The sequence below is a fragment of the Corythoichthys intestinalis genome, chromosome 7 (genome assembly GCF_030265065.1).
Source record: "Corythoichthys intestinalis isolate RoL2023-P3 chromosome 7, ASM3026506v1, whole genome shotgun sequence".
NCBI classification, from domain to species: domain Eukaryota; kingdom Metazoa; phylum Chordata; class Actinopteri; order Syngnathiformes; family Syngnathidae; genus Corythoichthys; species Corythoichthys intestinalis.
Window position 1 is genome coordinate 25596463 of NC_080401.1, and position 20449 is coordinate 25616911.

At 37.8% G+C, this 20449-nt stretch overlaps 1 protein-coding gene across 6 annotated transcripts; it reads right to left on the minus strand.

Annotated features, from left to right (window-relative positions):
• Nucleotides 1–334: 334 nt before the first annotated feature.
• LOC130919316 (tyrosine-protein kinase ZAP-70) lies at nucleotides 335–18310 on the minus strand. Of its 6 annotated transcripts, XM_057841907.1 has the most exons (15): nucleotides 16059–16139; nucleotides 15707–15790; nucleotides 14603–14900; nucleotides 14451–14533; nucleotides 6212–6372; nucleotides 6006–6144; nucleotides 5845–5923; nucleotides 5512–5534; nucleotides 5404–5443; nucleotides 5035–5230; nucleotides 4729–4935; nucleotides 1938–2130; nucleotides 1505–1645; nucleotides 1311–1423; nucleotides 335–1232 (listed from the first exon to the last, which is right to left on the minus strand). In XM_057841907.1, the coding sequence occupies exons 3-15, from the start codon at nucleotides 14853–14855 to the stop codon at nucleotides 1109–1111; spliced, it is 1752 nt and encodes a 583-aa protein (XP_057697890.1). In that variant the 5' UTR covers nucleotides 14856–14900; nucleotides 15707–15790; nucleotides 16059–16139; the 3' UTR covers nucleotides 335–1108. The 6 variants fall into 6 exon arrangements, with proteins under 6 accessions (XP_057697890.1, XP_057697885.1, XP_057697886.1 ...); XM_057841902.1 differs by having other exon boundaries at nucleotides 336–1232; nucleotides 14451–14900; XM_057841903.1 differs by having other exon boundaries at nucleotides 336–1232; nucleotides 14451–14900; nucleotides 15707–15811.
• Between the last annotated feature and the right edge of the window lie 2139 nt (nucleotides 18311–20449).

Here is a 20449-nt window from a genome sequence, read left to right on the forward strand (position 1 = left end):
AATCAATAAATGAATAAATAAATAAATAAATAAAGTGTTACCAGTTCATATCTTTTGGTGTAAATATCCCATAATACAGTGAGGACAACTGCGGCTTATAGTCCAGTGCGGCTTATCTACGAACAAATACCATTTTGTGTCAAATTTAGTGGGTGGCGGCTTATAGTCAGGTGCGCCTTATGGTCCGAAAATTGCGGTAATTACATTAATTAATTGCGGACTTATTGTTGCCTTTGGGTTCCGAGTTAGCCAGTAGAGCAAACACAGGATCTTCAGTTGTGCTTTTAATTAATCTGTGCTGATGAGATATTTAGGGGGCGAATTGGGCAGTTGTAGTTCATTTTCATTGGGCAGTTTCATTTTCAACTTTTTAAAATAGGCAATATGTACCCAACAATAAACATGCTCCTGAAACTTGGATTTTATTTTGGAATTGTCAGTGGCTCACTGATAAACAAATAATGATAAACCCATCAATGTTTGTCTATTACATGTCCATGAGAAAAACTAGCTTCTTAAAATCTCAGTGCTACAAAGGTTATTTCAACAGAAATAGTCAAGCTGGAAAAGAAGAGGCGGTACTGTATGTTTCACAGTCTTATTGTATTTACAGAAAAGTAACCCACTTTACCCCTTTCTTGGCAAACAAATGTTTTATTGGGGGTAAATATTCAACTGGTTGCACGTGATTTTCTTTCGTTCTTTTGTTTTTGATGTAGCCTTTTTTCCTGTTTTACGTCAGGCATTATCACCCAGTGTATTTACGAAACCTAGATTTTATGGAGACAAATAACACATATTTGGTTAATTCAAAGAAGGGATTCCAATGACCATTTAATAGTACAGTATACTGAGAAGGGAAAGCAGTATAAACAGTTTGCTCATCAATGTACAGACAGATATACAGACAGACAAAATCTCATGCAAATGTAGAAGAGACTCATGTACCAAATGCTTAATTATCACCACATAGGCCTGTTTAGCTGTATCAATGCTGGTGTTAGGGCCAATCAGTGTGCACGACTCATAAATAGCTCTTTGTTTTGCTTGTTCAATGACCAGCTGAATGGATACATTGTGTAGCCATGGGACAAAATGTGCTTTGTTTTTATGGATACATGTCAGGCTCTGCAGCAGCAACAGCACCCAAAGGCTTAACCTTATTTGATATGGAATAATGGTAAGATCTCATAGCCTCTTCCACCTTTTTGAAGTCAGGACGGTCTTCGTGTCTGGTGAGAAATGATAGAGGTACTCAAAACAAATTTTCAAACGTGATTAAGTTAAGAAAAAAAAAAAGTTTTTTTTACTTGTATATCCAGCATTCTTGCATTAGTGCATACATTCTCTCCGGACACTTTGCTGGACATGCCAAGCGTTTCTCACTTTCAATGAAACTGTTCACTTCCGCTTGTTTCATTTTCTGGACAGAGTTGAACAGAACATGACCCAACTCTGTGATTCTGATCATTTCTTAATGGATTCTTCATGTACAACAGCCTACCTTGTAAGGTTTCCCGCCATATGAAAAGGCTTCCCACATGGTGATGCCAAAACTCCAGACGTCACTTTTGCTGGAGAATTTGCGGTAATTAATACATTCTGGAGCATACCACTTCAACGGCCATAGTCCTGTAGATCTAGCCTGTTCAGGGTGTCAAACGCCAAAATTAAATGAGTTTATTATTAGGTTTTGTTTTTAGTTTATTACTGATTTTGGATCAGCAGTAGCTCATGGGTAACAACTTAGGCTTTAGAAAACAGTTATTCCTCCCATGCAATGATTCAGTCATGTAAATCCCACATTCTCTTTAGATGAGGCTTCAGTAAATCAGGCTAAAAGGAAACAAGTTGAATGTTTACCTTAAAAAGATAAGGCGTTGCATTTGATAACCTATGGGAGATCAGAATTCCTTATAACAATTGGACCACTGTACCTTGTAGTACTCACTGTCTGCTCCCAGGGCCTTGGACAGGCCAAAGTCACTTATTTTAGCAAACTGTCGCTTGACCAGAAGGACATTACGAGCTGCCAAGTCTCTGTGCACAAAGCTTTTCTCTTCCAAATATTTCATTCCCATCGACACTTGGTGCATCAAGTTAACAATTTCCTCCACCGACACCGTATCTCTGTAGTGACAACAATGGTAGAGGATGATCTTTAGGGCCAGTTTACTGACCAAAGCATACTAGTATTATGTGCAATATAAGCCATACATTATATGACCACTGACACAAGAGAAGAAAAAAGCAACATTACAACCATTTTGTATTGTGACAACAGAAAAAAACATAATACAGTATGATGCTTCCTGTGTGAAGGTTGCATGTTCTCCTTGTGCTAAAGTTGGGGTTCTCTGGGTGCTCTAGCTACCACCTACATTTAAAAAAACATGCATTTTATGTTAATTAGAATACTCTTAGAGTGTCACTGTGACAACAGAAAAAAACATAATACAGTATGATGCTTCCTGTGTGAAGGTTGCATGTTCTCCTTTTGCTAAAGTTGCGTTTCTCTGGGTGCTCTAGCTACCTCCTATATTTAAAAAACATGCATTTTATGTTAATTAGAATACTCTTAGAGTGTCACTTGTGTAAAAGTGAGTTTGAATGTTTTTTTTTTTTTTTTTTTTTTTTTAGATGATTGACTAGCGACTAATCTGGGGTGTACCTCATTATAGGTGAGCTGGGACAGGTCACCCAGGCCATGACACTCTAGAGAAGCATTCAACTGGCTCTTAGGTAAGCACATTATCGATGGAATAAATTCTTCAGAGAAGCCAAAAACCAGGGATTCTGCCGTTTCAATGCAGATTTTTTTTTTTGTGACTAGGAAACAGCATCAGTAATTCCTGCACTAAAGTCACTCATAAGTTTTTAAAGCCTAATATATTGCACGTAATTTGTTTCTTAAATCTTTTTAACCTAACTTTTGAAAAGGTATCTACCACCACCACCTTTTTAAAGGGAACCTTGGACTTAAAGACTTGTAGGCTCTAATAAGCCACAATTTTTCTCTTTTACTGAAATATGTTATTAGAAACACATAAAATATTGCCATTAATTTAAAAATCTATAATATTTAGTCCATATTTTGACCTACGGAGGGCGCCATGTTTTGAGCGCGCAATTGAAGTTCGGGGTGATGACGTGGATTGTCACTGTCATTCGACGATTACTACTGGGTTACTGCAATTCCTTCTACGTGGCAAGATGTACAACACATGCGTTCGTCGGTTAAAAGTGACGAGTACTTACCAGTTGTGTTTTTATTGAGTCTTTTATTACCTTTTCATTAGCTCAAAATACTTTTTTCCATGTGTTCCCCTCTCATACTTTTAAGCATTGTGTTTTCTTGTGGCAGCTTTAAAGCAGATTGTTGATCTGTTGACCACATTAGTCACGTAGCATATTTAAACCACCTCATATGATATTACCGTATTGGCCCGTATATAAGACGTTTTTTTTTTGCATTGAAATAACACTGAAAAAGAGGGGGTTGTCTTATATTCGCGGTCTAGACATTATACCCATTCACGACGCTAGATGGCGCCACATATCATTGAAGCGATGTCCTGTCATGACAGATCTCAGCTAATCTCCCCATTCACGACGCTAGATGGCGCCAGATATCATTGAAGCGATGTTCTGTCATGACAGATCTCAGCTACTCTTTTTAGTTAAAGCAGTTTTTGCATTATTTTATTGCAATGTTTTTCCTTATTAAGATTTGTTTCAAGACTACAGTTACAGTTAGACTTCACTTTGATGGTTAATGCAGTTATTTTGTTGTTTTATCACATTAGATAGGTTTATTTACATTTCAAAATCCAGAAGCCATTCATTTACGAATGTGATTGCACTTTAGTTTACATATTTAAATGTTCAGATATTGAGATTTGAATGAGGCAAAATAACATGCTTTTTCTCTCAGATATATTGTTATAATCATTTGTTTCGGATGAACTGTAATTATTTTCTGTATAAAAATTTATTTGGTGTTCAAAAAGTCTTTTTTCAAACTTGTCTTGAAAAAAAAGGGGGTCGTTTTATAATCAGGGCCGTCTTATATTCGGGCCAATACGGTACTACGTTTAAGCATTTTCTTAAGGCATCTTTAGTATGTTCTGTCTGTACGTATCTAAACAAAACAAGCTAAAAATGCACGGTAAAACTTTGGGTGTCAAATTCGCTTCTTGTATAGCACATTTCGGCAGAACATCTTGTCTTGTCCCGTCTTTCCTGTTCATTTGCTTTTGCTGCTCGTTTTTTAAAATATCGACAATGGTGTCATGCCCGGCAGCGTAACCATGTGACGTCACTGCCCTGCGACGTCAACAGCAATTGGCCACCTATTCGTTAACAAATTTTACAAATTGTATGAAAACGAAAACATCAAAAGGGGTATCAATATCAAGTTATTTCAACTCATAATGACATTTATCTTTTAAAAGCTTCAAGTCTTTCTATCCATTGATGCCATTAAATTATCTAATTTTTACTTTCAGGTGGCACCAGTTTCAATTGCACCTTTCACAAACTCAGTCAGTCAGCGAGTCGAAAAGACAGTACATGAGGGAAATTGTTTGGAACTGAGACTGAAGGTTGGCTGTAATTTACATTTCGACTAGTTAACAGCTTCAAAAGCGAACGTGGTGGAAACCGGTCACCAGAAGGACCCTGGAACCAACCAATGTAAAGGTCTACATTTTTTCCACGTAAACATACTTGTTGGAGGAGAGAAACTTGTGGAGAGGCCCGCAGGCAGCCATCTCCATGACCAGCATCAGACTCTCAGCATTGCATAGCCCCAGCATCCGAACAATGAAGGGATTACTCAGTTGGTACATGATCTCTGCCTCCCTCATCATCTCCTCCTTCATTAGCTTCTCATTGTCACTCTTCAGCACTTTGATGGCTACATCTAACTGGCCCCTGATAATAAAAAAACAAAACAAGTCTTTGTCATGAACATCTCTACATTAAATATCTTTATCTCTGACATTATTTGTAGTTTATCTGATATATTCTCACGTTTTGGTCTCAAGGACGCCCCTTTTGACACAGCCAAAGTTGCCAGACCCAAGCTCTACTTCATCAATGAAAAGCTTATTCCTGTCGAGATTAAGCTTCTTAATTTCATTGGGGTTGTGATAAGGGTTAAAACCGATGCAGTCCATTGGAAGAACATGTTCTTCAGACACAGGTCTGACTGCCTTAGCAGTCGCAGCTGTAGAACAAAGAAGCATGCATTTAAGAATAAGACAACTGTATGTGATCAGAAAAGTATTACATATTTCCGTTGTTCTTTTTGACTTCTGTTGCTTATTAAGTTGGAAGACGATTATTTGGTCAACAAACTGAGATTGATTAGCGTTCTGCAATGCACTGTAGGCAACTGACCTTGAGGTGCTGGTGTGTAGCTATTAGGGCCTGTGCGCCTCTGAAAGCATGACAGCAAATCATTTCATTGACAAGATAAATGTTTTTATCATTCAGTCAAGTACTCACTGTTGTAGGGAGGCTGGGCAGCTCTGATTATGATAGGGAGCCGGATTTTATGTGTATGGATAAAAAGGAAAAAGCAATTAAATTAGATTGCAGTGGATTGAACATAATGCATTCTAAATCAAAATTGTGCAATAAATGTAAATATTGGTTATTTGAATGAAAGTTAACATCACAAGACAAATCAGTGTATCTTAAGTTTCTTTATGTAACATTTCAACATGCTGATTTTAAGGTATTGCATGTGTCTTTTTGACCAGTATTAGCTATTTTACTGTGTTTATAGATATTATGTTACATTTTGATTTCATAAAGAAATGCAAAAATGTTTAGTACTTCCAGGAGCTGTGCAGACGCATGCGTCACCCAGAACTGTTAGAATGCCATCAGGTTTAAGCTTGAGGAACTCTACCAGCTGGTAAAATACATGGAAATTGGTTAGCCTGTGCCTGAAAATGAAAAAATATGACAGAATGCAAATGTAAAGAGGAATGCACCTGCCAAATAGAGTCAAACTTCAGTCCTTGCGGTATGGAATATTTTCCAGACTTGTCTTGGATGATTTGATAGTGATAAACGTTTTTTCCATACATTACAGAGAGTGCAAAAGTACCAGATTCTTCCCTGTCACGAATCCTGAAAAACAACCGATTAGGGAAAGGTGCTTCAAATGAGCTGTAAACTTTCATCATGAGCTACTTACAGAAACTTTCCGTCTGTTTGTGCACCACAATAAAGCAGTCTCTCACTTTCTTGTCGGGGTATTTTGCCGTGATACCATAACATCTTCTCGTGGGCCATAGTCGCAATCAGCTTTTCCAGTTGAGGCGCTTGACTGATGATGGCCTGCTCCATGGCTTCACCCTGAGTGAAAAAAACACCTTAGGCAAAACTTCTTAACATGTTAATTCTACGCCCATCTGACCATTTCATTGTATAGACAAAGTAATGAAATTCAAAACAAAACGTTAATCAGAAATCATGTCATTACCATGTTAGTCGGGTTCCTTTGATTGTCTTAAATTTTGGGCTGATGATTATGCCCAAAATAATAATATTATTATGAATAATTCATTATTACTAGTACTTCATTTTGATCAATATTGTAATCATGATTAAAACCATGATTATTTATCTTGTTTTGGAAAACTTAAGTAATTTGAAAAACAGTTTTAAGTGTGAAATATACTTCAATATTAATTCCTTGGCAACACTTTATAATAACTATCTGTTTTACTAGTTAATAGATCATTAGTAAACTGTTGATAAATGATTAATTGTTGATTTGTGAAGTATTTGTTAACAGTTTGTTAAGCATTTACAGGGTGTTCTTAACCTGAAACACAGTTTGTGTAGAAGTGTTTCAAGTTTTTGTGTGTAACGTTTGGCATTTCTATCTTTTCAGGTAAAGAAATGCCGTTCACTTCAAAAGAAAAGGCATTTTGTTAAGGCATTTTGCAGGCAGCGCTCATCTTGCACATTTCTGAAAATCTGCCATAGAACCAACAAATATTTGTACTTTTCTTTGTATATTTGACCAATAAAACTTATGACCTTAATCAGAAAGTGTATATAGTTTTATTAAGATCCATCAACTCGCATGGACATTTAGAATGGGGTCAACCATATTGGAACACCCTGTAAATGCTTAACAAACTGTTAACAAATATTTCACAAATCAACAATAAATCATTTATCAACAGTTACTAACGATCTATTAACTATTAAAACGGATAGTTATTATAAAGTGTTACCCTTTTTTTTTCTTTTAAAAAAATTATAAAAAATATGGATATACAATATTAAACAACTAAGTAGGTTTGCTATGAATCCTCAACAAGACATGAAAACCAAAGTACTTTTTTTTTTTTATTCAGCAGCACATTGTTTCCCTCCCATTTATTTTTCTCCTTCCATTATTCAGCAGGGGATACTAAATTGTTATTTAAATCACCTTATTGAAGCCTCAATTTATGCGCTTGCCCGCTGGTAATTGGTTGACATTGAGAAAAGTGCCTGGTTACATTTGCGGTACAGCCTGCATTTTAAATAGTGATGCACGATAATACATTTTTGAACCGATACCGACAACCGACAATTTCTTCCTCCTTCCAGCAGATAACTGATAATGTCAAGCCGATAATTCTATTAAAAGATATATGTAAAATTTTAAAGTAGACACAAGAGCAAATGTTACTGTGCAAAAATATGATTTATTGCTACTTTTTCCACGCCAAATGTGAACAAGTAGTAAATTCCAACATCTCTTCTAAAGATAAGATTGTTTAACAATGTGTAATGGTAATTGCAATGTGTAATTGCAACAATTACTTACTGAGTAAATACCTAAGTTCCACAAAAATCACAGGCGGGGTTTGACTGGCGGGGGCAGTGTCAGCAATAAAATTAATTTACAAGAATATTTATGATAATAAGTTGAAAATGAGCGTTTTTTGTTTCTCATCATTCTTGAGGGGAATTCTAAATCAGGCTGCTTAGGACAGCTATACTTTTCGCCAAGATCGGCATCCATTGAATATCATATCATATCCACAGGTGGTGAACCCATGGGAAGAGGAACCCTTTTTGCCTTTTCGGGCTGCTCCATGGGGACAGGCCCGGCCACCAGATGCTCGCCTTCGAGCCCCACCTCCATGCCTGGCTCCAGAGTGGGGCCCCGGTAACCCGTGTCCGGGTAAGGGAAACCTAAGTCCATTTATTTTATTCATCATAAAGGGTCATGTTGAGCCATGCTTTGTCCGGCCCCTCACCTAAGACCTGTTTGCCATGGGTGACCCTGCCAGGGGCTTAAAGCCCCAGACAACATAGCTCCTAGGATCTTTGGGACACGCAAACCCCTCCACCACGATAAAGTGATGACTCACGGAGGGGGAAAACATGGCCCATCTATCAAAAAATTGTATTTTTTTCCTTCAGATAACGTAACATACGTACTGAATGTAAAAAAAAGGCAGACTGTTTTACTCATAGGATGACATATAACTGTCCTTACTGTAAATTAAGTCCTGTATGGAGTTTCTCCAGTTTAATAAATGTCGATGTCCAAAATATATAACTGTGGTTCTTTTCTGGCTTCAATTAATTGTTTAAGTTGACATAACTCATAACTAATGAGTGTATGTGCGCTTCCCCGTCCAGGTGATACAATTTTTGATGGTAACTACATTGGCAAGACACCAGTGGTGGTTCTGTTGTGCAATTAGCGTCTTTTGTGAGGCAAATTGAAACTCCGCTCACCATTTTGACGGTGTTCTCTGGGATTTCATGGTCCACATTTTTAATCCTTGGTTCTTGCTCAGTAGTTGTTGTCGCTTTTGAAAGCTTACACTCTAAAAAATGATTCATGAGGCTAGTTGGTATGACTTGAAAACATGAGCTTTTTCAACATAAAAATGACTTTTTTTTACTATTCATTGTTTTATTAAGTTGGTAACTTCTTTTATGGAGTTAATCAAAATTAAATATTAAGAAAGACGTATTAACTTAAAAGTATATTGTTTTTGAATAAGCTTTTCTGCTTTCACGTAACAAAGGGAAAGATTAAGTAAGTGAAATTTAATTTCTATTCCATTATTAAGTTGGTGCAACTTCCTAAATTCCCATCACATGTGCATATTACCACGGGAAAAGAATTGGCCATTTTCTGCCTTACAATATTTGCAGTCAGAAAGAAAATGAAAACAGATTTCATTACCATACATCAAGCAGCATAATTTAAAAAATTACAAAAATGTTTACAACATTTAAATAAATTATCTTAAAACAGGAGTTACTTTTCAATCACCCTATATTGTTTGTACATTTGCAAACATTTTGTTGTACACTTGTTTTGCACTGTGTGTTGTTGTGCCATATCTGTGTATCAAAGTACTGGAAGTACACTTTTCGTTTATACCTGCACCTGAAGTGAACTGTTGACAATGTTTAGGATGTTTATGTTGGTTTTGCTCTGCACTTTTATTTCGTCCATTCTTTTGAGTTTTGAAATATATATTTTTTTCCAAATAAAACTGGAGTTGCCATGTCCAATTTATTTTAGAAAAACAAGGCACTCTTAGGTGGCACAGTGGCTGAGTGGTTAGCACGTCCGCTTCACAGATCTGAGCTCAAGGGTTCAATCCCAGGCTTCGGCCTTCCTGTGTGGAGTTTGCATGTTCTCCCCGTGCCTGCATGGGTTTCTTCCCACATCCCAAAAACATGCATGGTAGGCTGATTGAGCACTCTAAATTGTCCGTAGGTATGAGTGTGCCTGAATGGTTGTATGTCTCCTTGTGCCCTGCGATTGGCTGGCAACCAGTTCAGGGTGTCCCCTGCCTACTGCCCATAGTTAGCTGAGATAGTCTCCAGCACCTCCGCGACCTTCGTGAGGAAAAAGTGGCATGGAAAATGTTGCTCTTACTCAATAAATTTAAGTACCATTTTGCATCAACTTTTGAGTTGAGAAATTAAAATGAAGGAGTTATAGCAACCTAAATGAAGTAGTTTTATTTCTTATTAATGCTAAAACTTGGACTTAAAAATTGAGTTGGTTCTACACAATAAAGCTTGTGGAGGACAATAAATAATGATGGTTCAACTATACTAATTGAGTTAGTCCAGTTAGAAAATTTATAAGGGAAGTACTTAATCATTGCTTAGTTGAATTTACTTAAAAAATTAAATGCAAATTGTTACATTTTTTTTTAAGTAGAGCCAGTGGATTTTTTTTTAAAGTGTAGTTCTAAAAAAAATTACGTGTATCCATTTTGCCTCTTATGGTTCTTGTTGTTATCGCTTTTGAAAGCTTAGGTTTCAAAAAAATTATGTATATCCATTTTGCCTCTTCGTTCCCCGGGTGGTTTTGGCTAAGCAAAGCAAATGACCGTCCAAGGTGCTAGTCACATGATCTGTTCGAAAAATAATTTTGATCCATTATTTTTCATTTCATTCATTTTTGTTGTTTGTTTAATTGCTTTACAACTTATATAGACATTATTTTACCGGAAAACTCTTAATTATAAAATCATATATAGGAAAGTCAATTACATGCAATGACACTTTTCGAACACCAGGGAGGGCTGGCCCTTCCTGTGTGTGGAGTGTAGTTTGGTACATGTTGACATTATAATCTAACCACTGTCCCTTCATGATAAGCATACTTACTTGACTGACATCACTTGTCCAAATGTTCATGGTGAAACTTATGTGATCAACATGTATTTCACGAAGAATAGTGGCTGTATAAGGCAGGTAAGAACGCATCCGAAAACTTGCGGCGGCCCGGTATCTTATAGCGGGGCTCCAGATGCAATAAAAGCAGCCGAAACCCCATGTCCTCAACGATTGTAAATGGCTGGTCACCGAAGGCTATAAACGGCAATATTTTTTCATCCAGGTCTTTGGCTCTCGGATCACTTTGGTCAAAACGTGTCTGCTTGTCAAAAGCGTCTCCGATCGTCACAAGCCCTTTAGCTTTCCAATATTAGCTTTAGCCTCCGTGCTAGCAGCAGCCTCGTATTTGTTCCACAAATCTTTCTGATGCAGTTTTAAATTGCTGATCAGGTTAGTGGTGTTGAATGAGGATGCTTTCTTTCCACCTCGTTGAATTTCTGCAGGGCATGTTTTGCAGATGGCGAGGGCGTTATTTATTACACACACGGAAAAGTCAACCCACTCTGATGACAGAGCCGCCATGACATCCTACTCCTTTAGGCATGTCGTGTATCGCGTCACTCATGCGACAGGGGGCTTCAGAGGGAGAAGGGGTTGAGGTGGCAGTGCAGAATTGGAAAAAACTGCGTCAATTGCACACATTTGGAGGCTAAATCAAGTATATAATTAGCGTATTGCATTATCGGTTGAATTTTTAAAAAAATCTGGATTATCTGTGTGATGTCATAATTGCCATTATCGGCTGATAATTATCGTAACTGATATTATCGTGCATCTTTATTATCAAAAATTAAAGATGCACCGATACCGATACTAGTATCGGCAGGGGGCGCCGATCCGGCCCGAAATGGTGGTATCGGTATCGGCGAGTACCGACAAAGATGGCGCCGATACCATTTACCGGTCCATTATTATAACATTTGACCGCAGCCTTTTTTTTTTCCTCCTTGCGCTCACTACACTCTGTCTCTGTGTTGTGTGATGACACGTGAACACCAAGCAGCTATCGCTATTGGCCTGCTCCAGACCAATGAGAACGGGCCAATAGCCACTCCTGACCAATGACAAGGCCGCTTGGCGGCGCCAACATGGCTGCGGTCGGGAAATATTTCAAAATAGAAATCCCGTCAATTAAAATCAATTGCTGCATGCAGGATTTGCGGCCTGAAAGTTTCGAGATGTGGAGTTAAATCGGCCAGTTTCAATACCTCGAACCTGATAAAACATTTGAAGACGAAATGTGAATGAATACAACGAGTTTGAGCCTGCAAGAGCAGGACTGCTATCCAGAGGAAGCAGGGCGCTGGACCGGAGCAACTATCTCTGGTCAGTTCACTTCGTCTACTTTACTTTTATTGTCTTTTAATGAAAGAAATGCCACAGTAATTTGGGAAGTGTTTCCAAAGTAGGGTTACCACCTTTCAGAAATAGAAATAAGGGACTCCCCACCTCCCGAAAAAAGGAGGCTAATAGAGTGACGGGATGCTGTGGTCAATTATGATTACTTATAATTGTTAGCGTCTGCAAATGCGGAAACAAGGTTGGACCTCGAAGCGGACAACAAGCGGGGGATACGTACAAGGGTTTAATGATTGCAAACAAAAAATAACACGCGATCGCGGGATAGTAGAAATAACTAAAGGAGTCCGTGACAGCAGGTCGACGAAGCTCAATACTACAAACTCGAAGGTTAATTAAGATGATAGGCAGCGAGCCAAAAAGCCAAAATAAAAACACTCAAATACCTGCACAGGGTAGAGGTTACAAACGAGTGCAGCACACTAACAGAAAAAACCCAATGCAGGGGCGTAACAAGCAAATGTAGCGAGACTATAGTGCGAGATGTCAAATGGTGATCAGCAAAGCAAATATCTCGGCAGCCTTCTCTGAGCTCACCCGTGCTTAAATGCTGCGGTGATGAGCCTGCATTGGATTCAGGTGCGACGTCAGGAACGCCCCCACTAACAGCCCAGCAACAAAACACAATCTAACCAGCAGCAGAATGTGACAATAATTTCATGAAAGTTGCACTGTTTGGCCTTTGAGAGGTTTAAAAAAGTTTACTCAGTTCATTCAGAGTTTATTATTATGAACTTATTTTTACTTTCTTACTGTTGGGCTAGTATTATACTTTGTACTAGTCTTTTTCCTATTTTGCAAAGGTAAGCAACAGCCTGACAAAGCCTTGATAGCAATGATTTCACATCCAATTATGTAGCTCTTTGGGGGGGGAATTATATATATATATAAACGGGGTGGTATCGGTATGGTATCGGTATCGGCCGATACTGCACAGCCAGGTATCTGTATCGGTATCGGTGCAACACTATTAAAAATAACAACCACCAATGATTGGGTTAATTATGTCTTCCAGAATTGCAATCACAATTAATTGTGCTCCCCTACGTTTATTTAAATCAATAGGGATTAGGCTAATTGGCAAATATGTTTATTAATCTGTTTGTCATTTGCATTGATGTCGTATAATGCTGACATCTTTATATAGCAAGACCCTTCCTTCGCTTCTTAAATTGATACCACAAGAAAAACTGTAACCCAGGGCAATTTAACACCACCATACCATAGGTGGAGTTTGACTTTTGGGGCAGGGGGGGCACAACATGTTGATGACCACAAAACGCAGTGTCAGCAATAAAATTAATTTACAAGAATATTCATAATAATAAGTTGACAATGAGCGTTTTTTGTTTCCCATCATTCTTGAGGGGAATTCTAAATCAGGCTGCATAGGCAATACTTTTCGCCAAGATCGTCATCCATTGAATATGGAACGCCCGCCGGTGTCGTGTCAATGTAGTTACCCCAGTCAAAAATTGTATCCCCTGGGCGGAGCCTTATGGATGTAGATTTGTGTCTTTATTATTCAATCAAAAAGAAGTTGCTTCAATCAAAATATATATTTTCAATGAAAAAAAAGTCGCTTCAATAAAAAAAAAAAATGCGTTTGAATGCAAAAATAAATTTGAATCTCAAAAAAATGCATGCGAAAGCTATTTTTCTTTGATTTATTTATTTTATTATTTTTTTGGAGTCAAGTTTTTTTTATAGAAGCAACTTTTTTGATTGAAGTAATGTTGATTTGTGTTTAGCCACATTTTGGCTAGGACGTTTTTGTCTTTATTATTCAATCAAAAAATAAGTTGCTCCAAAAAGATATATATTTTCAAAAAGAAAAATCACTTCAATGAAAAACAGAAAAATTTTAATCATAGAAAACATTTTTGAATGCGAAAAAATATTTGAAACATTTGCATTTGAACACTTAATTTTTCATTGAAAAGGTTTTCTTTGTTTGAAGCAATCCTTTTTGTGTCTAGGCCATATTATGGGGAGGACATTTGTGTCTAAATCATTCAATCCCCCCAAAAGTTGCTTCAATCGAATGAAAAACATATTTTCAATCAAAGAAAAAAAATAATTTGAAAAATAAGATTGCCCCCCCCCCCCAATTTTTTGGGGGGGAAATTATATGCAAAGCAAATGACCGTCTAAGGTGCTAGTCACATGATCTGTTCGAAAAATAATTTTGACCAATTATGAATCTATATTTTTTTTGTTCATTTAATTCGTTTTTGTTGCAGTTTTATTGCTTTACAACTATTATATATACAGGAATTCCATGCAATGGCACTTTGCGACCACCCCGCCCCCGTGGCCCCCCCTTAAAATCTGCTTATGCACCACACCCTAAAACCACGATAAAATACAGTGCTTTGAATAGAAAAAATAATTTAGAATGAGCCACCAACCTCAAGGTTCCAGGTCTGCTTCACATACTCCCTTAGCATATTGTTTTTCATACTGTCAAACAGACTTAGTCGAATCGGCGTGTCTGAGGAACGTAGGCAAGGTTTCTTTAGAGGACACACCAGCCCATCAGGGTCCTTACTGTAAAACTCACAGAGCTCAGCAGGCCCACAGTGTGCTATGCCTCCTGTGATACAATAAGTGTCATTAAGCTGTTTCTCTATAGAGTAATGATAGAATTCCAGGTTCCACACAACAGAGAGGACGTATCCACCCAGGTTTCGCAGACACTGTCGTAACAAAAAGAGGCCGTCGGCCATACCGGCCAGTTTTAAATGATGCTCAGCTTCTGTGCGACTGATGCTGCCATAAAAGAAAGGCAGTTCTGCTGCGGGGTCCATGGACATGTTGAAACTTCAGAGAGCTCGTGGGTTATGTGGAGGTCAAATCAACTAAAATGGAAAGATTAGATAGATTACCACAAAAACCCTGAAACATTTAAGAAGGTCATAAATAATATTAAAGGTTCATAAATGGCAGCATTTTGTTTTCCTGTTTGTTTTACTTTTCATACAGTTCTTCTACACATGGTACTTTAGGTACTGTGTTTTGTCAAATTGTATGACAAACTGGTTTACCTTTACATGACACTGCACACACTGAGCGATTCTCACACTCACAATTCATTATAAGTATCAGTTTTTATTCACGCCTGTGCTTGTAGGGCATAAATCACATTTTGAATGGTCTTTTAAAATTACAGTTTGGACCTGTCTGTGATCTTTTTTGCTTATAGAAGAAAAATGAGTACAGTCCTCAATTACTGATGGCTTTGGTTGTTGTTGTTTTTAAGCTGTCCTGTTTAGCTGCTTGGACATGTGTCTTTAAAGGCTGAAACAGTTTTAATGTGCCACAGGGGTGTTTGGTATACTCTATTTTTTGTCCCAAGCCTGCTTTGGGTGATTCTTATGCCTATTTTATTCTTAAACAATGAAATCAATTTCCAATGGCAACTGGAATATTTCATTCATTTAGTTTTTGGAATGGAGATAATACAGCCTCATCATTATTTTTTCAAGCAATGTAGTCATTAGAGCGAAAATTTGGATCAGAAATGAGACCTTCCTCTGACAATACTTATATTAGGTTAACATATTCAAATTAGCAATTTTGTTTTCCATGAATATTACAGACACCTTATTTTTGATGCATTGTTTAACAAAAAAAAATACACCCACAGTACAAGACTGCAACCTACTCGTGACAAGAGCTGCAACAGGAAGTTGTGGTCCATTTTCACTGCCTCCTTTCTCTAACATCTAATTCTTCAGTTTAACAGGTGCTTTTTGGCAGAAAAGACAATCTGGATCATGAAGTAAAACATTTGTGCGTAACCCAAAAAGATATTATAAATCATACGCTGTTACTCAGATATTCTGGTATCATTCTACACAATTAACTATCTGAGCATATTTGTGCACATTAACACCAAACAGGGAGACAACAGGATTACGTTTTTAAGATTAATCTAAACCCCGCACAATTTACAGCAGAATATTACCATGACAAGCTTCCATATTCTGAATTGAAGATTTATGCAATATACATACGTATTTAGGGAAAATGTGTGCTTCAAAGAGCAAAAACCTCAGCTTCCTAGCAACACACATAAATCTCCGCCGATAACCCACAATGGACAACAACAAAGTGGCCACACAAAGGAGACTACTGTGACTTGAACTCTTTTTCACCACAACAAATGCCTTCAAAGCCACAACATGGACAAACGAGTGCCAAAATAGCATGAAAACATAAACTGTAATTTTATATAACGAAGTTTAGATCCAGTTTTGTAGGGAAAAGTATTTTAAAACGTGTCAATGTAAAGTAATTCATAACTTAATGACAATCAGACACACCATGCACTTTTGAAGGTAGACAGTATGTATTTCTAGAATGTAAAGCTGTTTGTACTTTCATAACATTTCCATATAATTTTGTTCCGCTTTCACACCGAAAGCTGTTCAGGTCTTCATTCTAAATGACAAACAACCCTTCATCTTTTCTTGGTCAATCTATGATCATGATATCCAACTATCAGAGCACAAATTTATCCGCAATAGCATTGGTAAATGAGTGATTCAATTTTAGTTTTATTTCTTTTTATTTGTTTGTTTGGTGTTTTATCTGGGTTTTTGATAGAGAGACAAAAAAAAGGATTTATACATAAAAATGATTTATAAAATGTTGTCTTGCTTATACCTATTGTAACAATTATGAATGGGTAAGGGTAAACAGCTGAAATTTGTATTTATTAATCTTTGTTCTGGTATTACTTTTTAATCTTACAACTAATGATTAGATGGTCTGAAATGGACATTTCATAAATAAATAACAATATAATACATACATTATCTTAAGTATATAACACATAATAAAAAATGTGACATTACATGTTTAGAAATGAATGTAAAACCAACAAAACTCAATACACAACATTATATAGCATAGATAATTATAGTACTAAAACTCATCCTCATATAGGGTCAGGGAACGCCAATGGGAATAATTCATAATTGGCTCTACCTTAGCAGAAAAAAATGTCACCGTAATCAGTCGAGCAACTAAACCAATTATAAGTACAGTGGAATTATATATACATTTATCTATATATTTTAAATCATGATGATTTAATCAAAAACCTTTCCCTCTCCATTTTGCTCCATGCAAAAAAATGTGAGTGTATAAATGTCAGCCAAATTAAAAGGTATCATATTTTAAAGTCTGTCAGAAACAAAACAAATTCAGACCTCAGCATCAACTCTACTCGTTACAACCTTTTCATGCTCTGGACAAAACACAGCACAATGTAGCAAGTCAGTAACTTTCCAGTGTCATTTATGAAGTACAACTGGATTCAATCTGTGATTTCAGCGTATCTTAATAATAATGATGCAAATACTAATATATTTAAGATGTGTAAATTTTCACATGTTAACCTAAAAAATTAAACATCAACATCTCTACATTTCAATGATGAGCTCATCACTTTTAAGTATTCTTAACTTTCTGTTGTGGTCTTTGCTCAGTACATCTTGGACACGAACCTAAACATATTGTTACAGATCACTGAAATGATTCAACATTGATGCACTAATTTCCAACCGTACAGTAACTAATAGAATTGGACTCCATCCACTATCTAAAAGCACTATGGAATAGAATGCCATTTATTGTCATTGTACATAGTACAACGAGATCGGAGCTGTCACGTTTAGTCCATTTATCTAGATAAAAACAATAGTGCGAACAGTTCAAATGCAAAGTAGAAATTACAAATAATAATTATTCTATATATGAAAAAAAACAATATATGTCTACTCCCAATTAATACATCAATTTTTTTTAAATCCCAGTTTTCACACTACACTGTTGGTTGCAGCTATGGAAAACATAGAAACAAACAAAAATTGACACACTTTACAACACTAGCTACTATAGCACGTTAAAAAAAACAACAACCTAAAATACAGTAAGTACTTCATTAAAAAAGTCAACATTCAGTATTAAATATCAATAAAAATTCAAAGAAAAATCTGAAAGACATGAAATGCAAACTATACAGATAGAAAAAAAAGACTATATATTTCAATGTGCACATTTTTAAATTCCATCATAAATCTTATTTTTTTATGTTAATTTTTGGGGGGAAAATTACTGCTCTGAGCTAGAGGTATAAAAATGACTACGTAAATTATAAAAGTAAAAAAAAAAAAAAAAAAAAGTAGAAAAATTACATGAGCGACAAAAGTTACTTACGGTATCTCTTCCTTCAAAGTAGACCAAGGTTGTTCCTTCAGAGATAGGATGCATCTGCAGATGTGTGCAGTGTCAGGTGCTTACGTCAGTACATTATCGAAAGTTGCTGTGACGCTACATAAAACCAAACACTTTTTGACTGTGAACAGTTAATTGGAGTTTCCAATTTACAGACCATTATACAAATTTGGTAACAACTTCTATTTAATATACAAAGTATAACTGAATCTTCAAAGTTGATCGCCATGAAGGTTTGAATGTGGTAGGGTTATGTATTGGCTATTTGTGTTGTGTATATATAGATTTTTTTGTACCATTAATGTGACATGTAAAATGTACTTTACAACTCAATTGTTGTAATTTTCAAGAGGAGAAACAAAAAATGTATAATAAAATGATCATTTAACAATTAGTTTGAGAACCTGTTATGTATTATAGCACTCAAATCTAAACTGTTATATTTCACTGCAGCAATAGTTACTCCAAAATTGTCAAATAAGTAAGGTATCACCCCTATATACCCCTTTCAATACAGCCCAAAGTTGTTCAAGGAATCTTTCACAATAACCCAGCCTGTCTTGACTAAGGCCTCCGTTAAGAAAACTTTCCCAAAGCATGATTCTGCCACCACTGCGCGTCACTGTCAGTGTGGTAATGAGCATTTTCTACCAAATTATTCTTACTGTTTGGAGTAATGGCCAAAATGTTCAACCCTGGTTTCACCGGGCCATGTCATTTTTAGTTGGGAGGGCTCAAATGTTTATCTACCCAGAAGTATTTGTCTCAGTCTAATATTTTTTTACATCATATGAAATGGATGAACAAGTAAGTGTTTAAAATTTTATATGCACTGTGCATTTACAATATCATTACATTTTATGCAGACAGTTTTCCATCCATCCATCCATCCATCCATCCATCCATCCATCCATCCATCCATCCATCCATCCATCCATCCATCCATCCATCCATCCATCCATCCATCATCTTCCGCTTAGTCCAGGGTCGGGTCGTGGGGGCAGCAGTTTTAGCAGGGAAGCCCAGACTTCCCTCTCCCTAGCCACTTCAGCCAGCTCCTCCGGCGGGATTCCAAGGCGCTCCCAGGCCAGCCGAGTGACATAGTCTCTCCAGTGTGTCCTGGTTCGACCCCGGGGCCTCCTGCCGGTGGGACATGCCCGGAACACCTCTCCAGGGAGGCGTCCAGGAGGCATCTGAACCAGATGTCCGAGCCACCTCAACTGGCTCCTCTCAACTCGGAGGAGTAGCGGCTCGACAACAACCCCCTCCCGGATGACCGGGCTTCTCACCCTATCTCTAAGGGAGAGCCCGGACACCCTGCGGAGGAGACTAATTTCGGCCGCTTGTATCCGGGATCTTGTTCTTTTGGTCACGACCCAAAGCTCGTGACCATAGCTGAGGGTAGGAATGTTGATCGACAGGTAAATCGAGATATATACGTATATATATATATAAACGGGGTGGTATCGGTATGGTATCGGTATCGGCCGATACTGCACAGCCAGGTATCGGTATCAGGGCCAAAAAATGGTATCGGTGCAACACTACACAAAACACATGTAGACTGGTTGGGCGAACTCCCATGCACCCTCAAGGACCCTGCCGACGGTGTAGAGCTGGTCCACTGTTCCACGGCCGGGACGAAAACCACACTGCTCCTCCTGAATCCGAGATTCGACTTCCTGACGGCCCCTTCTCTCCAGCATCCCTGAATAGACTTTACTGGGGAGGCTGAGGAGTGTGATCCCTCTATAATTGGAACCACCCCGGTCTGCCAATCCAGAGGCACTGTCCCTGATGTCCATGCAATGTTGTAGAGGCGTGTCAGCCATGACAGCCCCACAACATCCAGAACCTTTAGGAACTTCGGGCGGATCTCATCGACCCCCGGGGCCTAGCCACTGAGGAGCTTTCCAACAACCTCAGTGACTTCAACCCCAGAGATTGGAGAGCCCACCTCGGAGTTCCCAGACTCTGCTCCCTCCAAGGGAGGCGTGTCGGTGGAATTGAGGAGGTCTTCGAAGTATTCTCCCCACCGACTCACGACGTCCCGAGTCGAGGTCAGCAGTACCCCATCCTCACTATACACAGTGTTAATGGTGCACTGCTTTCCTCTCCTCAGACGCCAGATGGTGGACCAGAATTTCCTCGAAGCCGTCCGGAA